Source organism: Leiobunum rupestre, chromosome 1 (genome assembly GCF_980474605.1).
Source record: "Leiobunum rupestre chromosome 1, qqLeiRupe1.1.hap1, whole genome shotgun sequence".
In the NCBI taxonomy this organism is placed as follows: domain Eukaryota; kingdom Metazoa; phylum Arthropoda; class Arachnida; order Opiliones; family Sclerosomatidae; genus Leiobunum; species Leiobunum rupestre.
The window spans coordinates 35674912-35702554 of NC_143384.1; the positions used below are offsets into that span (position 1 = coordinate 35674912).

At 35.2% G+C, this 27643-nt stretch overlaps 2 protein-coding genes and 1 long non-coding RNA gene across 6 annotated transcripts in view; all 3 read right to left on the reverse strand.

Moving 5' to 3' along the window:
* The window catches only part of LOC149962220 (multidrug resistance-associated protein 1-like), a 244146-nt gene that overhangs the window by 13411 nt on the left and 203092 nt on the right, over positions 1-27643 (reverse strand). The window lies entirely within an intron of this gene.
* Positions 3559-27613, reverse strand: LOC149962221 (ATP-binding cassette sub-family C member 1-like). Its single transcript, XM_090179154.1, has 11 exons — positions 27359-27613; positions 22861-23064; positions 17115-17261; positions 16952-17048; positions 14754-14941; positions 13956-14132; positions 9533-9700; positions 8845-9071; positions 8463-8562; positions 5198-5276; positions 3559-3643 (listed from the first exon to the last, which is right to left on the reverse strand). Exons 1-10 carry the CDS (start codon positions 27551-27553, stop codon positions 5250-5252), a joined length of 1530 nt encoding a protein of 509 aa, XP_090035280.1. The 5' UTR covers positions 27554-27613; the 3' UTR covers positions 3559-3643; positions 5198-5249.
* LOC149962222 (uncharacterized) lies at positions 17911-20188 on the reverse strand. The gene is made up of 3 exons (XR_016481363.1): positions 20135-20188; positions 19831-20063; positions 17911-18607 (listed from the first exon to the last, which is right to left on the reverse strand). It is a non-coding gene; the product is annotated as an uncharacterized LOC149962222 (long non-coding RNA).

A 27643-nucleotide genomic window follows, 5' to 3' on the forward strand; every position in this document is an offset into this window, starting at 1 on the left:
AAATAAAACATATTATAAACTACACGTTATAACACTTTGTTTAATTAAAAAATATGAAAATTTCTAACCTCACACTCATTGACCAGGAATAATATTTCGCTTCGTTATCCTCAATGAGTGAAAATGCTTTCTCGGTGAATATGTCTGTAGCTTTCAGAGATCTAATGACGCTGGCACCGGCCAAAGTATCAGCAAAATGAGTGAACAGAGGAGAGTTTGAGTTGACGTAAAGGTTCTTCAACTGTCGATGAGCTTTCGAGTAATACACCTAAAATAATTTAGTTTCCTCGAATTTAATTTAGTTTCCTATAATATATTTTAAAATAAGAATGCTTTTGACAGTTTTCAGATGAAAAAGAGATAATTTGTCTTAGCAATATTCGTATTCATACTCACTAGGCTTATACGTAAGGCACCACCCTAGGCCCAAGTCATCAAGCGACTTTTAATGCCTTTATACCCAAAAGGTCTAACGTACCGCTTAGCCTTGTGTGATTCTATTTATAATTATGCTTTTTGAAACGTATAGACGATAGAACCCTTATCCCAAATATAATTTTGTTGCAGTAAATTCTTCATACGTTATGATATCCATCATCAATATCATCTAGAATATCATCAAACTAGACATTTTTTATTGAGGCTTTCAATATTTAAACTTGAATAAAATTTTATTCTAAAAGACTTATTGGTTCGAGTATTCCTTAAGTCTTATCATTACTTTAAATCGGTTGGGGATAATCGTTCTACCTTTGCAACGCTAATTTCTGGATGACGTATAAACGTGGCTATTGGTTTCCCTAGCGTTAGCAAAGTAGAAGGAATCTCGTGAAAAACAACCTTAACGTTAAGTAACCGGGTTCAAGAATGTCTAGGGGTATGATATAGGTAAATATATAACGAGAGTACGGGTGTCCAAACGGTTTTATATATCATAAACCAAAATAATAATAACAATACAAATAACAATAAAATACTTAAACACTTAATAATAATAACAATAAGCATGCAAAAACACGAAATACGCGGGGGGGGGGATACGCGGGCTCTCTCTCTCTTTATAGCAATAGTTTGAAGCCTGTGGCTTTCGCTCACCGATTGATGAACCGGTCTGGAATCTTCTGGCTGGTGGTCCAACTTTCCAAAGACTGGCTATTCGGCGTGGCTAGCTAGCTCCTTTTCCTGGACTTCGTCCTCGATCGATATGTCGCTCGTTTTGGGTCTCCTTAACCCTTTGGCTCTGTCCGCTCTTAAACTCGGTCCACTCTTTGGCTCGATTCGAACTCTGGCTCGATTCGGTCTTTGGCTCGATTCGGTCACTGGCTCTGTCCGCTCTCTGGCTCTGTCCGCTCTCTGGCTCTGTCCGCTCTCTGGCTCTGTCCGGTCTCTGTCTCTTCCGTCACTCAGGATGAGTCAAGATGTGCGCGCTTTCCCAGCACCGAACGCTGGTTAGGGGAGAGCCACATGTAGAGGGGATACGATATTTTACACGGACAACAATAATACATTTTACAAGAAAAATACTAACGATACCCTTTTACGACTTGGACACCCGTAAGAAATTGAAAAATATAAAAGGGACTTAAAAACTAAATGTCATAATTTTTAAATAACACTAATCTAAATAGGAAATATTTTAAAAGCAATAATATTTAAATAACACTAATCTTTAAATAACACTTTTAAAAATGAGCGTTACACCTTCCTGCGAAATTTAACAGAGAAGTAGTTGATTTCATTTACCGCCTGAAAACAAAAATCAAGTTACTTGAATTTTTTGTGCCTTAAAAATATTATTAAATTAACGAAGAATAATGATATTTGGAAACACTAGTCTGTTATCACAAATATTCGGAAAGATATCAATTTTCTATCATGCAAGTGCCTAAACTATCCCAAACTCAGATCTTTTACAAATTTAAAACAATATTTCTCAATATAACCGCAAAATTGTTATATGGTTTTAGTTCATTGACGATATCGAAAAGGTGTTTATTTATTATAAAACAATTAAAAATTAGAATTATTAAATCTTCTTATTAGAGTCACGCCAGTAATTAAAGAGTTATACTTGCATGTGGGTTTATTTATTTATTTAGTAAGAATACACAGCTGCTAAGCTAGATGTAGCTTATATCGGGCCATTGTGAGGAGAGAAAAAAACATAATTGTTAACAATGAATTGGATATAATATAGTAGCTTAAACAAAAATTTAAAAAAGGTATATTTTAAACATTATAGTTTATAATAAATTTTTTAGAGGAGTGTAAAAATTAAGTTAAAGGAAAAGGGGAATGATTCAAAAATTAAATAATTCAGGGTAATTGAGGTTTAATGGGGAATTTTGAGACGGATGTGCTCTCGAACGTCAGAAGAAATAGTTTCTTTTTCGGCACGAGGTTTTCAGATTCCAATGAATTTCGTGACTGCAGCGCGTGCTCTCTACACTCAAAAGCTTAAGCTAAGTGACGTAGATAAAACATTGGCACATGACCTCCCGCATTGTTTAAAAACACCTTTTGTTCTAATCAGACCTTTCCTTGGTTTGGAATAAATTATTAATTTCAATTCGATCTCTTCTTAAATTTTCGGTATTCTGCAGTTCTTTGAACAATTTCTGGCTATACGCTATACTGATAAAATTGATTCTTTGGTCCGTTTCACTAGAAAACTATAGCCTATTTGAAAGCTATCATTTCGGCATTTTGAAATTATATGTCTACTGAATCTTGAGGTTTTCACAAATCGGTGACAAACACTTAGGCTTATCGTATTGTATGCGTTTGGCATTTAACATTTAATAAACGTTCACCGAAATTCAATCTTTGGTCAGGAGATGTCGTTTCGTTGTTCTAACTGACCTTTGTTAGTACTAAGAAGTAATATTGATGTTGATTTTACGTGGATTCTTTACACAAAATCAACTATTATTAAAATAAATCTTTCATTTTAGTAAACGCCACCTGATTAAAATCAAAGAACTGGTTTAAAAATTAACTATTATACCTCAAAACTACTTTTCTTGTAATCTTCATTGCCAAGAACTACTCTTTTAATGGGGTGAATGTTTCTGTTCAAATGTTGTGTACTAATTAGAATAAAATTGGTTCTTACTTTAATAATTATGAAAGGCACCAGGCAAACCACAATCGCTAACGCAAAGAATGGAATTTCAACCATTACAGCTATTAATAAAGATGCCGTCTGAAATACATATGCGATAAACATCAGCAAATTTAAGTTCATTCCTTGATCGGCTTCCTGGGTGTCCGATGTAAAGCGATTAAGGATACGTCCAACTGGAGTGGTGTCGAAGAAGGCTAACGGTGATCGAAGAACTGACTCTAGTAGTTTTCTATTCATTTTAACCGCGGCGTTTAACATTAAAATCAATAAAAATATTCCTGATAATAAGGCAATGCTAAAATGGGCCAGATTAATTGCACCAAATATTGAGAGTCTCTTAATTTTGGACATAGTGCTCTGATCCGCATATAAAGACTGAATATCTGCAGTCCAAAGCACCAACCAGTAATTGGAAAACACAGATAAAGCATAGGCGCCAGAAAAGCCCAAGAAAATGGCCAAACAGCTCTTGAAACCAATTAGGTTGATATATTGCCATGCCACCGAAAAAACTCCCTGAAAAACAAAAGGAAAAAATAGTTTATACATGAAAACGTTAAGAAAGCGTGATTATTTTCGGGTTATTAAACAAAAGACACATTTGATACCTGCAAGATGAAAAGAAAAACCACTGTCGCACAGTTGCAAAATTAATTAACAACGCTAGGTACGTTCTCACAGATGAGTTGAGATGTTCAAAGCCTTTCAAATAATGATTTAACTTTGCAACGGTTTACTTTCATTTTAATCATGTATATGCAAAAACGTAGGAAAAATTCTACTCATGGAAATATTAAATTATCTAATAATATAATATATTTTTAATGGTTGTTAAACATTCATTATAATAAAAAATGCGGGTATAGGAAAGGTTGAGATATCTTACGAAATCTCTTTTAACTATAAGAGATTCAATACAAAATGAATGAAATTTTTAAAAATCTACTTAGTTTTTGGGACCAGAACATATAGTGAGTTTTGCCGCAATTTCACCAGGCTAGGTTGGTTTCCAAAGCAACCAGCTCGGTTCGTCAAACATCAATAGTTTTCGTTATTAAAAATGTGCATGATACGCTAGTTTCAACGCGTTATTCACCACCCCAAATCAATCATTATTATCCTTGGGCAACATCGCCAAATCTTGTAAAGAATACGATACATTTCACTATGGAAATCGATGATCGTATCATTGAAAGTTTACTTAATATCCATTTTTGATCATTCAGAACATAATGTCTATAGAAATGGAGTGACATTTCTAAAAATCATCGATTTAGAGGTACCGCCAGAAAGCCGCTCACACCATTTGAAGTCCATTGTTGATACTGTGTTTCTAAATATTGCATAAGCCAAAAAACGTTTATAGGAATTCCGTGAGCTCCATTATCACGCTCGCTAGCAGCAATAAAAAACGTTCACAGCTTTTGCTGTTACTTACGAGGATTAAAATATTCTTTCCAGCCAGAATTGTAGCAATTAATTTCGAATTTAGCGTGAATGCAGAGAGGATTCTGAAAATTTTGGTGGAAATCCAATCGACAAAGAAAATAAAATATAAGTATTTTTACAGAATTATCTAATCGTAGATATAAAAAAAAATCTCTTTCAACCGAAATAAAAATTATATTTCCTACTGACGTTAGTCATAGTCTTAAGAAGACACAAATGCAAAACTTGATCAATTATTAGTTTCTACTCCTAAGTTCCGACGTTGTATCTTAAATCAAAGGTAATAAAAACATCGTCCATGCCGGAAGAAGATAATCACTTTGTTACAAAACCGTGAGTTAGAAAACTCTAATTTGGAAACTAGCGGACCAGTTCTTTAATCTTTGCAGAAGTGAAAGTTAACGAATTGATCTGCACAATATGAAGACTATCAAGTTTGTTGTTTCAAAAGAGGTTTAATGATTGTCTTCCACCAATAATGACTACCAACTAACCAAATTGATTCGTCTACATTAGTAAGGCATTCTGCTGAAAATATGTTTCAAGACAATTTAAATTTAGCAGAGAACTTCTGAAGTGACGGAAGTCAAAAATCTCTATGAAATAAATAAAATTACTTACCCTACTTTGAATATTGTTTTCCTCTGAAATTATCTTTTTTCCAACGATTTCATCACCTTTTTTTTCCAAATTTCCTTCCCTGAATTTGCAAATAATTTTATTTTTAAAAATCAGGTTAGTATAAAATAAATATATATAGCAATAAAATTTATATGTCAGAGTGGACATCAGCGTGTCGTGGTCTACGGATCAATGTGCTTGAACGAGTGGCTGGTTCTAGCCAGCGCAGTGGAAGGCCACAACCCGGTGGTGAACTACCAAGGCTACACCACCGGATGGTGAACTAGCAAAGCTAAGCCATCACTGGAAGTGCACTAGTAAACTTAGTGGTCAAACGATTCAGACTGCACTCCGCTAAATGAAAGGCTTATAGAAGGCAGCAGCCTACTCTGTATTATTGATAGAACGTCAGAACTGAAGAGTTACAATCCTGATTGCAGTCCCCGCTTGTTCACCAATTGTATGAAGCGCGGTCGTTTCTCTAAAACTATTGTACACGTTATACCGTACGAAGACCATGTTTTTTATGAATATAGAAATAAAAAACATTTTATTAAGCAAATTAGACTTAAATTGTAACCACTGATATCCTCGGATTGATTTAAGTGGGAAATGGGGTGGGCAATGTTGCAGCGGTTTGGCAAAAACCCTGCGTTTACCCACTTTGAACGTACACTCTGTTTAAAAGTCTTCGACAGTTGATATTTTTGCCCTATTTTTAGTTCTGCTAGAAAACTTTAATAGATAGATCGATGAAACCAATTGCAACTATTATTTATTTTCCAATATCTTTCGTTATTTATCGGTTTCATCCGCCAAAAATTAACAGTTTGGCGGGAACCGTCAAAACTCATTTTTGACAACTTTTTAAAAATTGGTTCTACGGCACTGACTCACGCGTTTTTGAATTAACAGTGGTTGGTTCATATTTAGAAAGTGGAAAACTTATCCCTTTACAACCAACGGTTGATAAGTTATCGCGTTTACAAACTTTCGTCGAAAATAGGAAACACCTAAAATGCATCAAGCGATTATTGTTATCGCAACTTCGACAGCGATCCAAAAACATTGAAAATATATTTAATTAAAGGCCGGTTTAAAAAAAAATCCTAGGACAACTTGGCAAGTGGTTTTAAGAATATCCTTTTTTATACGCTTAAAGCTTTGAAAAAGCTATTTGCGTTATAAATGGTTTATAATAATTGTTACCACAATTTTAAACCAGCCTTTAATTAAATATATGTGGTTGGATCGCTGTCGAAGTTGCGTTATTAATAATCCATTGATGTAATTTAGGTGTTTCCTAGTTTCGACGAAAGTGTGTTAACGCGATAACTTCTCAACCGTTGGTTGTAGAGGGATAATTTTTCCACTTTCTAAATATGAACCGACCACTGTTAATTCAAAAACGCGTGAGTCAGTGCCGTAGAACCAATATTTAAAAAGTTGTCAAAAATGAGTTTTGACGGTTCCCGCCAAACTATTAATTTTTGGCTGACGAAACCAATAAATAACGAAAGATATTGGAAAATAAATAATAGCTGCAATTGGTTTCATCGATCTATCTATTATAGTTTACTAGCAGAATTAAAAAGAGGGCAAAAATTTCACCTGTCGAAGACTTTTTAAACAGAGTGAACAATGCTATGGTGACGTAAAATATAATGACACAATAACTTGGTATATCAAGTCGAATTCGAAGAAGTTTCATGTCAAGAAGAATAACCGGACAAGAATAATGTATGTATAATCCCTTTTAGTATTTAAGTTATCTTCCTCTGGGGATAATGTGTTTATTTTACTTTTGATTTGCAGGTATTAGAAATAGATAGTCTATGATATTGAATTCTTTGACGGGCGGAACAAAGATTTATTCATGATCCTGAAAACTATGGAATATGAAAATCATTAGGTAAAAATAGTTCTGCTAAATATTTTAAATATTAGGCGTGGAATATCACTCTTTGCTTCGCGGAACTTATAGTTGGCCATATGAAAAAGAACTATCGCACCAAAAAAATATATTTCTAAATACCATTATTGTTGTAGAATTTGCATTGGTAAGAATTGTCAGGAATAAATGTTTTTGAGTTGAAACACCCCAATCAACGTCATTGTTGAAATGGCGGCCTTTGTCGGCTTCATCTTGTCATGATAACAATTAACAGAAAAAAATAAGTCGCAAACGATTGTCGATAGTTTTTGAGGTACAAAAATTGGATCAAAAGAAACTAATAATGATTTGTTTCAGATAAGTATTGATTTAAATTAAACTTTTACGGAAAAGTTCAAATATTCATTCCCAAGTTTGTTTTTTCTTTTACAAAAACCGCTCCAGTCGAGTAGGTATTATTTATGTAGTTACATTCGTTAAGGGCTATTAATAACCTGTACAAGTTTTATGCGTAGAACCAGTTCAAAGACTGTCATATGCTGGTGACTTTAGAGACAATCTATCAGAAATTTACGATGGCAAAATTTATATCTTTAGGTATGTCATTTTGAAAAAATGAAGTTAGATTTCGATCCTTTTAAATTTTGAAATTTAGTCGAGAATTTGAAACACAGCCAACAACATTAAAGAGTCAGGTCAAAGGTCCATTGGATATTTAAGATCGGTTGACCGGATAAATCACCCTTGGCCCTAATTTGCTGCAGGGGTCGAGGTCAACGACCATTTTTTTATAAATCAGAAAATGCCTTTAATGGATAACAAAGTTGGAACTATCAGTTTTTAAAGTTTTTATCATTTGCAAACCCAGTAAAAAAACATTATTCTAGCTTTTCTTTATGCAGAAAACATTTTTAAATTTATCGAGTTAGGTTAATCTGTTCTCCATAAAAGTAATGCATAAATGCTACCCTGTTTTAGCAAGGGTATCACCTGATTTCATTCCATTAAAACTTTATAAGGCATGCCAAACGCTCATCTTGTACCACCACTGATTTTTGAATGGTTTGTATGTTAAACCTTATCTTTATTAACAGTATATTTTTTATAATTTTAACTACAAGTATATCGGTTATTTAATTTCTAGGATTAGTTTCATGGTCCAACCGAATTATTTAAGCAAGTAAAATTTAGTGCCATCATATTTAAACATTAAAAGCATTAACATTTCATTTATTAGTGTGTATCTAATAAATATTAAAAATATTTCACTTTAAATGGGACTGATCGGCTACCAATCAAATTTTAACAAGTAAAAATTATAGTTATCTTATAATTTGTATAGCAAGTGGCGAGATCCGTTCCGTCGAGTACCTCAAGCAACGGATTGATATCGCAATCCAACGCGGAAACACGGCTTCGGTGCTGAACACGATCACTCCCGGGGCCTCCTCGAGCACTTGCTATCATCTTTCTAAATTTCATGAAATCACTTAACGATTGGTCGAATAAAATATTTTATGCTTTGTATAAAGTAAAAACCTTCTTATTCACTATCATTATAGCACTCAACTGCGGTTTTTATTGCCATACCGTTGTATTTCATACCCATTGATATCGGTTGTGAGTGTGTGTCTAAGCTTTGTTCAGTGTTTCTAACAGCACAGAAGCAAATAATGCCTTGAAAAATGTAGTTGCTCGAAATCGTTAGAGATCACCGTAGACATTTAAATACAGAAAAGAACATTAGAATTACCTTTTTGAAGTATATTTCTTTATGTCTGCTTTCAATTTTTCTTTCTGAACCATCCCTTTGTTGTTAATTCCTTCTTTGTTTAACTCGTTTAAAAGATCTTTGAACGGACCCTCTTTCTTCAGCAATTCTTCGTAGGTCCCTTTGCCTTCAATTTTACCATTATCCATCACATAAACAACATCGAAATGCGGAAGAAGGGTCAAATTGTGGGTAACCACTATTCTTGTCTATAATTAAATTTAAAATTAAGTTATTCCATGGAAGTTTAAACACTCTTGTTATCATTGATAAACTAATCACATCGAAATGTTTTCGCAATAATTGCCGTTTTACTTAGGTGCTGATTACCTTAAGATTAATTCAAAATAATGCTTAGTTTCGGAAGTGGGTACATTGAAAATACCCCTCTCGTATAATTTTTCGACCATGGGCATTTACACAGCTATAATTCATTTCCTTGGCTTGGACTAATTTGATGAAAATATCAATATAAATTGACAAATACAGTGAGAGTCGACACCGCTTAGCAAAATAATTTTTTGAGAGCTTACAAAGTTTAGTCTTTGCGGAATTTCAGTTTAAGTATTACATAATTTTCCCTCAGGTGTATCTGGGAACCAAATTATTTCAATGGTGTCTGCAATATAAGCCTAAACGTAGCATAAAAACTGAAAAATGCGTAACTTACTTTATTTTTAAGAAGTCCATTCGGTCCAATCACCCTCTCGAATAAATGGGTCGCGGTGTGAGTGTCTACCGCGCCCAAAGGGTCGTCCAACAAGTAGATGTCTCGATCCAAGTAAACGGCTCTGGCTAAGCTTACTCGTTGCTTTTGCCCCCCACTAAGGTTAATTCCCTGCAGAATAATTTAAAGATTAACAATTATTTCAAGCGACTTCTGTAGAGTTAAGCTGTAAGGTTTTGAACATTGTTATTATACAGATATTACCATAATGCACATACTTTATATTAAAGATATTCTGCCGATATTCTAAGTAAAGATATTTTTATAATTAATTTTGATAAGCTACAAATTTTGTATTTAAAATGACACAATATTTCAAAAGTCAATACGAAATTGTAACATAAAATAATGGACTTATTGCATTTAGCCGTTACATTAAAAAGTTCTTAGCTCTCGTTAGATATATTTCAAAAACCCTAATTATTATTCCGCGGAATTCAGTTTTTTTTTCTCCAGGGAGTGTTTCCGCATGTGGGGTAGTTTACGAAGCTCGCGCGGGACGCGAGTGGAGTAATTGACTCCATATTCGACCATTCCCTAAGATTCCCATTGTGTGTAGGGGAGTGATGACTCCGTAGGCCTAGTGGTCCCGCTTCCCCGCTTTCTTCGCACCGAAGTCGTTCACTATTGTCCGCTTAAAGCGATAGCAGCTGCTGTCTCCCCCCCCCGCCCCCTTGCGTAAAAAGTAATGCCATTGTTTTTTTAAAGTATTTCTACCGTAAAATGAAGGTCACACGTGGCCATCTCCTTATCTTTCCTTAACCCCGCGAATACTTGTTCTTTCTTTAACTTTTCTAAATATGGTTTGCCAGCGGATTTATAAATGTATCCCACATGTTGAAAAGTGTCGCGTATGTTTCCCAAATGTTGAAGGTGTACCGATGGTACTGGGTTCCCCATATGCCAAGAGATTTTCCACGTGTGTGTCCCAGGTGTAAGGGGTGTGACCCCTTCACCAATTGGGTAATAAAAGGTCAGCCCCTTGCCGACGATTTGGTATTGAAAACAATGACGCTCCGTTGATGGACAGGAGGCTCGAACAAAACTAAGCTGCAGAGCCGATAACCCTAAGTTTTTCCTGAGTCATGCTTGGAACTCGACTTTTACTCGGAGCTGAAAGCTTGCCTACTACGATCGCGCCAAATGACATAACTTTTGTCCTAATATCAGTTGTGCTCGGTTTACGGCTAAACTTAGCTGCGGACTCTCTCATAAAAACCTAACTCGCTGAGTCCGAGGATCCGACCGTGTGTCGGCCCAAGCTGTTGCGCGGGCAGGTAACGCTGGTGCGTGAGCGTGTGATCCAACTGTGTCCAACAAGATCTCCAATGAGTGCGCTGCCGCAGTGAACCAATGCAAAGGGACTGATAACTAGGTATAAAAACCGTTGACTTTTAATGTAAATATTGTGGGAATAGATGTATGGGAAATTGTTTATGTTGAGTTATTTATTTTATGTTTGAGTGTTTAATTACTGTTTGTTTCGCCCTATTAAACCCTGGTAAAACCATTTAAATCTAAATTTAATGATAGTTGTAAGCTTACCATTTTCTAGACCAGCAGCTACGCTATCTCCAATAGTTTCACCCGGGACGAACTTAATTGTAACGGCACAATAGGTAAGTTAGACATGGTGCGATCAACCCTTTATTGCGAATAGAAGGTTGCGTGTAAAAGTTACGTAAGTTACGTTACAAAATTTGAAATAATTTTTTCTGCAATTAATTATAAATGATTAAGTGGTCGCTGTGAGTTTGTTTAACTAAATAGATTTGTTTTCATTTCAATAATATATATTCGATACCAATTTTGAATCTACCACTTCCAAATTCACACCCTATAATGATTCAAATTCGCACAATTCATCTACGATATTTGCGAAATATTTATTGATATCCGTGGTGTTAACGTCGTATAATAAAATGGATCACACATATACAGTGTTTTTTTGCTCAAAAAAGTGATTTTGTTCAAAAACTATGTTTTCTAGAAAGTTGAAATTTGTACTGTACAATATCCATGCCTTGGGACACTTTCTACCGAAATTAAATCTAAATCGAAAAATATTTTCACGTTTTTTGAAAATTTTCAATGAGAAAATTGTAGAGCGTCACCGAAAACGTACAATTAGCCTGGGCGCGAAAACAATAGACGTCTTTTTCACTCAAAAACTACGACTTGAAAAAGTGACAAGTTGGGCGAGCTAAATTAACTTTTTTGAAATCCATTGGGTGGGTAGTGTAACTTTATGAAAGTAAGAAATTTTTTAATCTGGTGTTTAATGCAATAAACACTGCTAAAATCGAGGAGACAATGGCGAAGAAGGTATTACACGATTTAATTTCGTAGGATAAAAAATGCGAATGTTTTGAAAAAACAAAGAGACATTTTATTTATCTACTTACATAAGTATATGTATTTGTACCCCGCTGCTCCGCCTTAAGCACTACAGCGGCCACCTTAAACAACCAGCCCTGGACAAAAGTGCGCTTTGCGAAACAACGTTCGGCCAGTGAGACAGCCATTTTGACCGCCTCACATATAGCAAACAAACGCCCTCATCACGGCCCAACAAAAGGCGACACCATGGGCTGCCCGAGACCCACCCTCGCACAGCTGAGGACTAGAGTGGCTTCCTCTTCCACTGCAAACTACCCTCCTTAGTAGGTCACAGAATGACGAGTGTGGAACACCCATGAGGTTCCAGTGACCCAGCGCCCCGATCACATGACCTTGAGAGCCAGGTATGGAGCCCCCCACAGGCTCCAGTGACCCCATCACACCACTAGATAGGGACAGTGGGAAAGATAGGGACAGTGGGAATGATAGGGACTTACAAACAAAATTTATAAGTACGTTTCGAAAATACCACCTTCGGCTACGATGCATACAAGCTTGGGCGTGAACAATCATATTGTCGAAGGCCGCTTGAATCATTTCCGGGGTTACATCCCAGAAAGCGCTTACAATTCGTTAACGCAGCTCTTCAAGCGTCTTAACCGGAGTGACGTACACCTTGTCCTTGACGAAGACCCAAAAAAGAAATCAAACGGAGTCAGATCGGGAGATCTTGCTGGCCAGTGTACGGGACCGTTCCTCCCTATCCATCGTAGTGGAAATTCGTGGTTTAGGTTATCTCTCACGGCTCTGTGGTAATGAGGCGGGGCACCGTCTTGCTGAAACCACAGTCTTACTCGTTGCGCCAACGGCAGTTCGTCAAGTTGTTGGTCTAGCTCATTTATCAAGAAATCTAAGTAACTCTGGCCATTTAGATTTTGCAGTAAGAATACTGGACCAATTAACCGGTTTACAACAAGACCAATCCAAACATTCAAGCGTCCAAATTGAAATTGGTGACGGTGTTCATATCCCCAGTGTGGATTTGTATCTTCCCAAACATGATTATTTTGATGATTGTAAGGACTGTCTCTTGCAAACGAGGATTATTCCGAAAATAGCATGTTGCGGAGGAATTGTGGGTCGTCGTGCGCGGCAATTAGCAGCCAGTTACAAAAATCCAGCATTCAACACCAGATTAACAAATTTCTGACTTTCATAAAGTAACACTACTCTCCCAATGGAATTCAAAAAAAGGTATTTTAGCTTGCCCAACTTCTCACTTTTTCAAGTCGTATTTTTTCGCGCGAATGCTATTTGTACGTTTTCGGTGACGCTCTACAATTTTCTCATATACAATTATCTTTAAATTTTAAAATTTAAATTTTCAAAAAACGTGAAAATATTTTAAGATTTAGATGCAATTTTCGTAGAAGGGGTCCCCCGGTACGTATAATGCACAGTTCAAATTTAAACTTTCTAGAAAACATAGTTTTTGAAAAAAAAAACTTTTTCGAGCAAAAAAAAACACCCTGTATATAATATCACAAATTGTTTAAGTTATTCAAAGGCCGTGGTCAAAATCCTTTTACAGAGAAACTGTCAGATGTGATTGAACGTTATTTCAACTTACTCTAAATTTCAATTTCGAAAATTTGCCTTGTTCACATTAAAGAATTCAGTAACCTTTAAAACTAACTAAGAGCTTTTCGTATTTTCAAAATACCATCCATTAAGGTATAAAATTTGCTTTAATATAACATGATCGGAACACTTGCGATGATAGAAAATGTTCAATAATCTCTGAAATCTAAACCTTAATAATAAGAATTATATTTTAAGCAAAATTTTCCACACTATTTAAAGTCGTAATGCATAATTAATGAAGTTCTATTTTTTTATTCACAATATTATGTACGCTATCCAATTGTTTTCCTTATTATTTTAGTATATTTTTATTTTTGTTGTTATATTGCTAAATACAATGTTTGTAAAGATTTGTACATTAACCCAAATTGAATAAAATTACTTTTTCGCCAATTTCTGTTTCGTCGTAAGCTGGAAGAATGTCAATGTCTTCTTCTAAAGCGCACGCCTCCAGAATTGTCTCGTACTTTTCTCGCTCCATTTCGCTGTGAAACAAAATGTTGTTCTTCAAAGATGCATTCTGAATCCAAGCTTGTTGAGGACAATAAGCCACAGTTCCCTTCGGTGATTCAATTCAACCAGTAAATATACAATGGAAAGTGATACCCAGTGTACTATATAATTTTAACTATTCTAAAGCATATCTATAATATTAAGGAAAAAATATGGTGACAGGGAACTCTACGTTATGAGTTATAGGACTGAAATAAAAGGTCCTATGGATATGACATTTAACTGTTATAATAATTTTTGTCATTCCCAGTGGAAACACACGTAGTGTTGGGCCAAAATTGTAAGATTGTTTTTTATTTCTTATATCTCGTGTATGCCCCCTGTAGACTTCGTTAAATTCCATTAAAGGTAAATTGCCTTATGGGCAAAGAAGTTAAGAAGCTCTGTTGTGACCTTTCCAAGGAAAATTAAACCAAGAAATGTAGCATTAATTTTGTGCCGAAACCATAACATGTATATTTCGTTAAAATGACATAAAACTTCATTGGGGTACACTCAAGCAGCTAATTAAATTGTCGTGATCATATGGTTCCGTTGATAGAGGCCGGCAAAATGGGAAGGCAAGCCATAAATAATTCTGAATAAAATCTTATGAGTTTGTTTGCCACTGTGCGACATTCAGTTTGGGAATGACCATGAAACATAAGAATCGAATTTCTTATCTTACGTTTACTGTGATCTCTCCGCGGCATTTCTCCGTCTCACCAAGAACAGACGACAGCAGAGAGGATTTCCCAGATCCGACTTTTCCCACAACAGCAGCTAAAATTCCTCGTTCAAATTCCACACTTATACCGTGGACAACGGGCTCGTGCGAAGAATCCCAAGTGAAATATCCGTCAATAAATTCGATTGCTTCAAAAGAAAACAGTAAATAGCGTCAAAACATAAATATGATATGAAACCCATAAACCCAGTTGGACCGCATCAAAGGAATATTTGAATAGAAAAAACGCTTTTAAATAACAGGCAGTTCACTATATTTCCTCGAATTCAGGTAACACGAACAGGTTAACTGAAATTCACGATTCGGCAACCGATCAATTTCAAATAGAGACTTAATTAACATGTAAAAAAATATATTCGATGTATGGAACGAGATAAAAGTTAAAATTAATTGCGATATATTAAAACTAAATAAAGTGGGGGAGAAATGAAACCGCTGCCTCCCCCCACCTGACGCTACTGCATCCACGAAAAAAATTGCATCAAGTACCTTAATGCTCATAATTATAATTCCGCTAAGATTTCTTTTATTAAGTAAGTAGTTCATTAGATAAAAATTAAAATGTAAAAAGGGGGCGTGTCCACTTCCACCCCCTCCCCCGGCCGATTCTGGGGCGTCATTCTACTCTTATCGTTAGGAGTTAACGAAAGAAAATTTTCGTTGGCTCCATTGAAATGATATTAGCTAACGAATAATTATTTTCGTTAAGTAGCTAACGATAAGAGTAGAATCACGCCCCAGGCCTCTAAAATTCGGGCAACATTTTTTTTCTTACTCTCCGGGATCAATATTATGGGTTTGTAAAAAAAAATCGCTTTTTACAAGCAACGCAAGCGACAATTTATTTTTGGACAATTCAAACCCCACTATTGTCAATTTCTTTTAAATAATCTGATATAATTTTGTTAAAAGTTAACTTAGGGCTTAAGACTTATTTCCCTCCATTAGGAAAAATTTCAGCTCCTTTAAATGCAAGCGTATAAAAATGCGGAATATCACTTATTTCTTGTATAAACCGTGAAAAATAAAATCTTTGTGGGATAAACTGAGTAGCAAAGACGGTAATTTCATGGGAGTATTATTTTTAATTTTAGCATATTTAGATTCTTCAACCGAATCGCATCCTAAAACAGGCCTTGTTTTGGAAGAAGAAGTCGATACTTTGGACCTGGGGTTTCCTACCCTATTGTTAGGAAGTGACTCGTCAATTCAAACCAGGACCTCCCGATGTACATCCCTGACTTAAAAAAGAAAGTGTAGGCACACTTAAAGGCCCCCTTCTAATTATCAACAACAAGTACTTTTTGTAGTAAATGATGACAAACATTTGGAAAACGGCCAATTTCATACCCTTAAGATAAAATCTAACGCCTAGCAAGTAGACGATTTTAAACGAAATCGATAAACCTAACTTGCACAATATAAAAATGTATACATTTTGTAAATCCTGAACAATGAATTTATATTATAATTATAATTTTTGACCCGTATAATAGCCTTTCCCATACAATTTCGTATGTTTTTTTAAGAATAAATCTGTATTATTGCCGTGTAATTGGTTTCGCCGTTTATTTATTGTTTTTTTAACCAAAAGAATAAAATAACCACGTTGGGTAATAATAATAATAATAATCAGCTAGGCTAATACTCAAGGCACCACCTTAGGCCCAAGTCATATAGCGACTTATAATGCCTTTAAACAGGTGGCCGGGTTTCAATGCGTAGGAGGGTGGTAGCAAGCCCTTCATGCCACGCGAGCCAACAGCTCCCTTCACTAACTATTACCGTTAACCTACACAAGTTTTTACCAATATGATTTTTTTCCTTTGATAACCATTTTCTGATTACAAATTTTTGTATATTTTCAATAGAGCACACTCTTTGGTTTTTCAAATATCATTCGAATTTATTTACATTTACGACTTGAATAACTTTAATCAACAAATTTAATTATTTAAACAAACCTCACACTTCAAACTTTAATTTTTGGCGTTTCTATGGTTTTATCACTGGGTAGCTTTAGCCTGTACGTAGAAATAACATTTGTAACATAACATATTATCTTACTATTTTCTGTAACCATGCTAGAACCTCTTGATAGAAAAGCAATTATTAGTGGAAAAATAACAATTTTTTACCAGTGCTCTTTTTATGTTTCGAATGGCCCGTTTGAACGTATGATTTTATTTCACTGCCGTTCAGAATTCCATTAATCCGTTTGAATGAAACCCTTAACTAAAAAGGAAGCCAACAAATTTATATTTTAAACATACTAAAAACGTACTCTACAATTAGGTTTACCAATGATAGTTCATTTAAAAAACCTGGCAAAAGGAAAGAATTTGCAGTGACTGCTGCTAATATCTGCAAAGTTGTAAACGCAATTGAAGGTGACAAGACATTATCATCATTCAAGAAAACGAACATCGTGAAAGAAAGAAATGATCCCTGCAAAATATGTTGCTTACAGTTAGACAAAAAAACCTTGATAAATAGTTCAATCGTTTTTATTCAAAGATACTTAGGTACATCAATACTCATTAATTCACGAATTTTTAAATTAAACTCTCGATTAAAATTAAATTATAATACAATACAAAAGTCCATCTGGTGTTTTCTCTTACAAGCATGATGTTTTCCAATATCGATAAAAAAAACGAATATTAACTTAATAAAAAATTAACAAAGCTCACAGAATTAAATTATGTTGCTAATTGTTGGGGTTACACACTTATAAGCCGATAAATTAATATCTGATAATACGGATTCATTGTATATTAAAAATTAACTTTAAGTTTTATGTTTTCAAATATTGTGTTATCATCTTATCTTAACTTTGATAGATATCGTTTTTAATACCTTAAACATGTTTATATTTAAGGAGATATTCATTAATCTTATCGATAGTGTGTGTTCATTGAAGGTGGTTAAATTCCTTTTTGTTACTTTAAAGTTTTTTTGGGTCATGGTAGAAATTAATTTAACTATATAAGATTAAAACTCGGCTTGAGTAGGGGCTCAGGTTCGAAAGCTTGCCACGAATAATTATATGTAAATTTATTTAGATATAATTAAATATTTTAAACATGCCATGAAGTATCTTTTCTTTCTAGATTATAGTTTTATATAGTAAAAATAAATTCATACCTATTTCCTTGTATCCATAGTTAAATTTGTATTAAACTTTGGCGGTCTATTATTTCAGGAATGGTGGCTACACTCGAACACATATGAGTTATCTTACATCTGGTAAAAAACCTGAAGCCTAAAATTCGTAAGGTCCTCCGCATTGAAGAAAAATGTGTCGTCCGCTTTAATTTATCCACCAGTACACGTTGTCAAATTAGAAATATAAACAAGTTCTTTACGGGTCTGTCCATAAATGTCGTTAAACAATGCCCGCATTTCAGGCTACTGGGCATCAAATATGCTGGACCTTGTGCTGAATGTTTTATAAATGAGTTGTTTAAAGGGATAATGAAATCCCTATTAAACCTATATTTATTATTTTTCTAACTCGAAAATACATGTAAGTACGAAAATGGTACTTACAAAATTTTATTGATTTAATTCAATTTTTAATTAAATAAAAACTTCAGTGAAAACTGGCTGTAGCAGACGTCAGCCGATTTCCACTGTATTTTGCCGCCGTCAAGATTCATATAGGGTGACCAATCGCCGCTCTTTTCGCCCCTCGAGCCTAGCCGTCAATAAGAGATCTCAATTCCCAAAACCGGATTTTGGCATTCTTCACTCGCTTATTGTCCTAAGCCTACTTCAAGCAACTTCAGAATCTTCGCTTATAAACGTAATAAGTGCTTTTAAAAAGGTTATTAAATAGTAATTCGAGGCAAAGATGAAGATGGAAGGAAAATTTAGGTGCGCAGCCATATATGTTTGAGCCTAGAGCAGCCGAATATAGAAATAGAGATGTTGACGCTGATGAAGAGCCTGAGGTTGAGAATGAAGTTGGTGTGAACCAAAATAACGAACGAATTGGGAATACTAACTGGTTAGTAGTCTAATCTATTGTTATGCCTTAAGCCTATTTAATTCTTTGCTACCAGGAATTAACAAAAAAATAGGTGCAGATGTAACAACTGTGTTATAATGCCAACTGTGTCAGAATGTTTTTGCTGCCAGGAGGTAAGTCAAATCCGAGAAAAGGCTCTTGGTCATACATGTATACAGACCATTCGTAAATTTTTGGTTAATTGTACCGACATGGATGTCCTAGAAAACAATTACCTATATCATGATTTTTCGATGTACTCTCTTCAATTGGAAGTAGGCTGACTGCATAGCATATGTGACTTACAACCAACCTACTTCCAGTTCAAGACAGAGTAAACCGAAAATTAATGTAGGTGCCTTTTAAGCTACCATCAAATATTTTATTTATATTCCAAATCTATGCCCCCCTGATGATTTGGGGGCACTCTGAAGGCTTGTGCCTGTGCATTGTGGAGGAACTGCGGCTAGAGTATTAGGAGCAGTGATAATAGGCAATATATTTTGATATGTGATGAATTCTGCATATGAAATAATACTTAATTGGATTAAATTATATAAAAGGGGTTTTATGGGACATAAGGAGTAACAAGAATGGATTTATTTATACCTAGGGAGAATGTCAATGTTGAGCCGTTTTTTAAGGTTTCGCTCACCCGTTGCGCTCCTCCCCTTAAAATAAACCCGATCGTCCCATTAATTCATTTGCTCCGTAAAATTTACATCACCCGATGCGGTAGAATCAAAGACGGTGACGTTTTGTCTTTCACTCCCCAAGGCATACCCTCCATTCTCCCCTCCCAACTTGTATTTCGCTTGTAGCATTCATTATGAAAAGGTTCGAATCAGTGGAGTAGCCAGGATTTCGCTTCAGGAGGGGCACACAATGAAAATAAATAAAAAAGTAAAACATTTGTACCCCCTGTGCCCTCCCCTAGCTACGCCACTGGTTCGAATATCACACTTTGGTAATTATGCTACTTTTGGTATAACATATATTTCTTACCTCTGCTTAACCAATATCTCTCATCCTCAGTGGGTATCTCATCATGCAGACAATTTGGAAATTCTTTGGTGTGACCCTTATATATGGTTAATTAGGGAAATCCATTTACCAATCCGTCCATCCTTGGTTTCTGACGAGCGAGCTACCCAATACACGTAATTGATAATCGACTATATCCAAAACTCAAGGTCTTCACAACCCTTTATTTTCAATACTGCCCTTAGTTTCTTAGTCTAAAAAAGTATAAATTGTCAAAAATCACTTAATAATGGTTGAAAACTTGAAACTAATGAAAAATATCTACTTCTAGCCACATGCCAGTTGTCAAATTCATGGGTAATTTCTGGGTGTTTTTTCCTTATATATGCTGTAATTGCAATGTGTCGATCTGTTCCAATTTTAACACCTTTGTCACTGAAAAATGTTAAGCCTCTAATTAGGCCTTCAATTTCCATAGCGTTAGAGCTCTTGACTTCAGTTGATTGTACAAGCTCAATATGAATGATTTTTCTAGTTTCTCCAATCATAAAGTTTTACAACTCGTACTTAGCAGGGAAACCTAAATGTACAATTTAAACATTTATATTTTAAGGTTCATTTTATCAAAGAATTAAATTATTTAATAATTAACTACCTGGCGAATCTGCCCTTCCATCTGCGCAGACATTTAGAGGTGTTTCTTTGACTTTTTCTAACAGTTTCTCCTGTTCACTATGCCATAGCTATGCAATTTAAAAAGCAAAATTCATATAAAAATAAAATAAAATTAAATTAAATTTAAAAGAATAGATAGCTTATACTTTTTCTATTAAAGGATGAAAAATTCTCTGGTAATAGAAATACATTATCTAACTGAAGCACTGCAATTTAAATTGTTTCAAAAACATCAAAAATTTAGTGGGCAAAGCTACAGAATATAATATGCATGCAGCGAGTAAATAATTTCCCTAAGCTGTTTCACCAAATTTTGGTTGGCTTGACCATTTAAAATGTGACCATCCAAGAATTGTGTCTCAATGCTCAGAAAAGAACCAGAAATTCTTCGTTTGTTTAAAATTTGATACTGGACTTCTATGGCATACATGGCAAATTTTTAAAAGTGCGAAGATACATGATGAAAAGACAATAAACTTATCCTCAAGATGAGGATCAAGTTCAGATGGAAAGGTCTCTCCATATATAAAAAGAAATATAATACCTTAAAACATTCATTCAAATTTAATATCATTTCAAATAAATTACTCTGAAAATTCAATGTCCTCATCAGTCTCTTAGCTACCAGTTAAAGTCTCACTGTTCGCTTCGTAAGTAGGATCATTAAGGTGTGGCTAACGTTTAGTTGATAGAGTTCCTTGGGAAAAAGTAATAGGCTTTGGGAAAGGTTCTTCGGGAAAATCTTCTACTTTTTCGGACTCGTATTTATCAGGTTGATCCACAATTGGAGTAGAAAAACATAATGGGGTAGGGAAATGGTTCTATAAAACCTAAAATCTAAACAAACGAAGTTGTTATGAAGTGTACGTTCCAAGTTAACTTTATTTTACCAATTGTAAGGACCATGGTTCCTATGTCTCTTCTCTTTGGTTCTGAGGTTTGAACAGCCATCGATTTATTAGTTTTCTAAAATTAATTCCATTTATATCTTAAATAAATTTTACAATAGAGAAGAAAAAATTTCTTACCCTAGAGGCATAGGAATGAAACTCTAAAGCCTGCACTGAACTTTCACCATCGTGACAACTCAAGTCCAATCCGTGTGAAAGCAAAGGCAGTGGAACATATACTTTCTTCTACATTTAATGCTTTTGGATTTTCCATTGGTTCGGGGATTGGAGCCTCCACAAAGCTAGGTCCAGCATCAGGGTCTCAATCATTTAGACTGGTTAAGATCATTATTTACATGTGGTACTGATCTACGTTTAAGACGTTTTTTTCACCAGCAGCATTGAAGTTATAACAGTGATCAGGGAAGTGATTGGAACATACTGTTAAATTTACTGGAGGAACCCAATCGTCAGATCTCCCTAATATTATACTCCACTGACATTTAATAGTAGGATCATTGGGAAATCTATGGAACATTACATTATGTCCTTTTGTGTTCTGGCGAGAATTATTACAGTCAAAAACTGCACATCTATCTCTAGCAGACATCTGTATGTGTAGAAAGTTACTGTTAGACTGATTTGTTCGGCCACTTAAATAATGCTCAAAAAATTATTCTCTTACCGATGAAATTGAACTGAAACAGCTTTAATTACTATTCAATAAAAATTATAAGCTTTTAAAAGCACTTATTACGTTTATAAATTACAATTTGGCAAAAATTCTAAGTTCCTTGAAGTAGCCTTAGCAAAATAAGCGAGTGAAGAATGCCCAAATTATGGTTTTGGGAATTGATATCTCATAAAGAGAGGCGACTGCTTCCCCTATATGAAACTTGGCGGCGCGGCGGAAAAATACAGTGGAAATCGGCCGACGTCTGCTACCGCCAGTTTTTATTTAATTAAAAATTGAATTTAATCAATAAAATTTTGTAAGTACCATTTTCGTACTTATTTTCGAATTAGAAAAAGAATAAATATAGGTTTCATTGGGATTTCATTATCCGTTTAAGACCCATATATAACTTGACCACATTTATGAATGGACAACGTGTATTGGCGACCCATAATTTGATTGCAAAACAGTCATGGGCTGAAACATCAAGCGACACAATTTTTATTTATTTGTGGAGGACTTTACGTATTTAAACCCGAAGATTTTTGGCCAGATTATATATTTTTTGTAGTTCCATCACTTTTGGCTAAATACTCGATAAAATATACTTTAAAAATAAATATGCCAGTTTCATGAACCAATCTTGTTAACGGTATTAGTTAGGTTAGAGATCAAGTGGAATAAATGGCTTGCCACCCGCTCCCCACCTGATTTAAAAGCAATAACAGTCGCTAGGTGACTTGATGCCAAGATTGTGCTCTACCTATTAGCCCAGTTGCTTATTGTTATCGTAAGTCAATATCTACTTACCAAGTAGGGAGTAAAGGGAATAACGCGTAGACTGATAGCTTGTAAAATGGCTGCTTTTCTCATAAGTATCACTTCTTGATCCCTGAGCTCATCAACTCTCGCCTGAAACGACTTCTCCCAAGCGTACATCTTCAGAACACGAGCTCCGTTCAAAATCTCGCTCATCAGTTTTATTCGTTTGTCTTTGCAATTTATAACATGGCGCTAAATATATAATAACAAAGATTAAATATATCTTTATTTATAATGTTCTTTTCTTAGCCGTTCTAATAATTTCCTTACTTCATATCTGCTTATTTTCGCATTAATAACAGCTTATATGCGAGGGGCTAACCACTCAGCTAAAAAGTGTACACCAGATTTCAGACTTCACTGACAAGATTGTGAGATTCGAGAGACTTCACTACGCCTTGAGAGACTTCACGGCCTTAAGAGACTTCACTAGGCCTTTAGAGACTTCACTGAACTTTTGGGACTTCACTAAAACTTTAAAGACTTCACTTCGGACTACACTGTATTTTATCGTTTATCAAGACTTCACAATAATTTTGCATCGTTATAAATTTTTATTTTTTATCTATAGTATTTTCAACTTAAGCTCGCTTAGTTTTTTGTATACGTATGGGTATAGACGTTGGCTATGTATCCTAAATACACTCATCCAAGGCCGGATTGGGCAGATTTTACAAATTTTTGGGCGACCCCATATTTAAAAAAAAAACGCTGCGAAGTTCTTATTATAATTTCCCAAACAAAATCTTCTGATTTTTTGGGCGCCCTTATTTGTCGGCCAGTGGCCCTTCTGACGAATATCTTTTGTAAGACTGTATTTTAATGTAATTTAAATTTCTTTGGTTAAAATACAGAGTTCAAAGAATGTACTCGAATGTTATGCCCAAAGGTGACGTAAAGCTTTTAACTTTAAATTTAAGTACAGAACAATGGTAGAGCATTATGGCCAAGTTCAACTTATATTTGTTTCGTATTTGTTTACAGAAAACCCGATAATATCTAAGTATTAAATACATTCTAGGTATTAGTTTTCTTTTCAATATATAACAAATACTTTAAATGGAACCAATTCCTTTGACAATTAATTATTTTATTTATTAACTATTGGCTTGTCTAATTCTAAATATTAATACAATTTTTGGTTATGATTTAAAACATTTAATCTCGCTAGCTATAATTATAAATCTTTAAATGAGACTAAATAAAAATTATGATAATACTATTGTTTTAAATAAGAAGGCAAACAAAAGAACATACGAAAATTAAACTGAACTTAATTACTTTAATGCGTGGTTTAATTAACATTTTAAGGTGAAGTTCAGGCAAAATTTTACAATACATGTAGCTATATTACCTAGAACGATTCTATATATTCCTAGATTTGAACACGTTTTGGTTAAAGTAGGGGTGATGACGAAAGATATACAATTGAAATGCAAAACATTACTAACTTCGTACCAACTGAAATAATACGAACCTAATTTTTTCCGAAAAACCCGAATGTTTCCCTAAAATCTCAATTTAAAAAACGCCTAATCTCAAGACAACTCGCTGTATCCCAACAAAATGGAGATGAAAATTAAACATTATGTAAAAAAAGGGCCTTACGAGAACCAATAGACTCGCAAACTAAGTATTGGCGCCTTACAGCACATTCGCTGCGATCTCGTGCTGGGGGTGCGCGGTGACTACCAGACCCATTCTTATATTATATCGTTGGGACATCTGGAACCGTACCTAGTGATATCGTAATTAGTAAAATTGTGTCATACGCCGAAGACTAGGTAGATCAGTGTCATACTTAATTGTTACTTCTGGTCATACGTTGAAAGCGCGGCCCACTCTGAACGGCCTTGAAAAACGCAAGAGGGAAACGGGCGCGTAGACATCTATAAACACGCGGATTTACAATGTTGGAAATTGCGGGGGTCCGTATACGCTGCCCAAAAAACCTTACTTAGAATTAAATTTGAGGAACGTTTTTGCAATTCTAGCTTAAATGTAAACCACAGCTATTCGCAGCGAATGTGCCGTAAGGCGCCAATACTTAGTTTGCGAGTCTATTGGTTCTCGTAAGGCCCTTTTTTTACATAACTTTCATGAAAATCGGAGTTAAATTAAGGAACTGTATGTTGATTTTTAGGTGATAATATAAAAACACGAAAATTGGGGTCCCGTTAATTACCCTGAAAACTATACTTAAATTAATATTTACTGATATAACCGAAGTTGTAGGTCCACTGAATCCCAACCTATCCAATAAATGTTTTTTAAACGTTATCGGACTTAATTTTAATGAAAATATCTACCACATAAAGCGAAATCACCGAAAATAGTAAATTGGGCAAATGCCCAACTTCTTGGGCTCCGATTTGAAAACTGTATGAAAGGCTATCAATGGCAATGTATGTACATTCGAACGAGATAAAATTGACTCTTTTAGTTATAACCGTTGAAGAGGTATGCGCGACACGGCGGCATCGGCGGCAACGGCTACACTGTACGTGAGACTAATACACACAAATCCTTAGGATTGTGTGTAAAAACGGCTAAAAAGATTTGAGAAACGGCCAAAAGGGTTAAAAAAACGGCTGAAAGGGTTTAAGAAACGGCTAATGGACACGCATCTCAAACGGTCCATTTTTGCCCACTATGAACACACCCAACCCAAACTAACTATTTTTGACCGTCGTGACCACTACTGGTTCAAACTGGCCATTTTTGTACATTTCGGGTATTCCCATCGCAAACTATCCATTTTTGCCTATTGTGGACGCTCCCAACCCAAACTGACCATGTTTGACCATCTTGACCCCTCCCAGTTCAAACTGACTATTTTTATCCATTTAGGGTATTCCCATCTAAAACTGAACATTTTTGACTACTAGGAATGCTCCCAACCCAAACTGACCATTTTTGACCATCTTGACCACTATCGGTTCACACTGTCCGGTTTGGTCCATTTTAACCAATTTTATCTTCGAATGACCACTTTTAACCATGTATGGCATGGGCATGACATAAGCCCATGAAATTAGCATGTAGAATTCCATAGGAAATTTCAGGATCTACCAAGCTCAAAATTTCAAAAGGTCATAAAACATGACCTTTTGACTGTGCTCACAGCGAGGCTCAATAAACCGGCCGGCTGATACCTTCCTGGGGCATGGTCTAGATGTTCCCATACCGTTTTCTCGGATTCCAGACTTACAGTCGAAAGCCTTCCCTTGTCAGTAATTAAAAATAGTCTAAATAGAATTAATGGCACTTACATGGCTTTCCTCGAGGCTTTCGTCTCCAGACATTATTAAAAATTTATTTCACACTATGTATTAGATGCTACTCAAACTACTCCAAACTGATCAAGCTAGCGGGTCATTGTGGAAACTAGAAGCTCTTAGAAGACATAATTATTATTGCAATGACTAGCCCAAGTGAATTCAAGACGAAGGGACTATCGAGCGTCCTTCTTTTCCCGCCAAACTGTAAGCCTTTGTAAGGGAAACGCTTGTGACGTGCGTCTCAATTTTATCGCCTTTTGGGTTCGTACGCTGTATGGCACCGCCATCTGTCAACGTAATAATTGCTGAAGAGTGCACAACCTGGTCGCTACTGCGCAATAAGAAGGCATTTAATGTAGATGTGAGATTTATCGGACTACACTAAGGTTAGACGGGACTACGTGGGAATACGAGTAGATTTTTAAGACTTCACTCTATTTTTATACGAATTAGCAGAGACTTCGTCGGACTTCAGTTTAGTTTTACCAATTTTTTTAGGATTTCACGAGACTTCAGGTAGTTTTACAAGAAATTCACAGACTTCATTTGGGAATTCAAAATTTCTAAGACTTCATGAAATAAGTGAGATTTCAGAAGACTTCATAAGAGAGTTCAGACATTTTGTACACCAGATTTCACGAGTGGTTAGCCCCTCGCTTATATGTGCTCACTTTTATCCCAATAGCTCACTTATAGTTTTAACTCGTCTTACGAAGGTATCACACTTCGTAATCATTGAGTGGGGAATATTAATCTAGAGATCCAATCAAATCTGCTCCCCGCGAAACAAGTTTTTGAAAATTACGAATGTGCCGTCTCCTCTAAAATGACGATAAAACGTTATCATATGACCCGTGGCGCCATCCATTATTTTTGAAAATAAATCTTTTTGCCGGAAAACGTGTCTTATTTGAACGAACGATTGAGAGATAGACGGCGCCACGGGTAGAATGATAAAGTTTTCTCTTCATTTAGGAGCAGACGGCTGTATTCTTATTTTTTTAAAACTTGTTTTGCGAAATACTAAAATCCGACGTTTTGATTGGACCCCTAGATTAATATTCCCAACTCAATGTTCGTAATACATAAAATAATATTATACATTTTCCCCATAAAACAATTTTATTGGTAAACAAAGGAAGATTAAAAGTAATTTCAATCCCTGATCTGAGTATTGTTGTGAAATTCAAAGCACATTTGATTACCTGGTATTCTTTGGAAGTGTTCGCTAGCAGTTGAAGGAATGGCACAGATAAAATGGCACTTATGATGCCAACTAGCGCTGACACTCCCAGTAACGTCCACAGAAGATAGGTTGCGATTACAATTGTAACGGGAAAACAGATAAAAAGATGGTAAGAAACAGCCAGATTCCTAAATCGTCCTAAGTCAGCTGACATACAGTTTAGTATGGTACCACTGGCAAAATCAATTCGACTTTTATGAGACAGTCGCAGACACTATAAACAAAAAATTCATTAGCGCTCCAT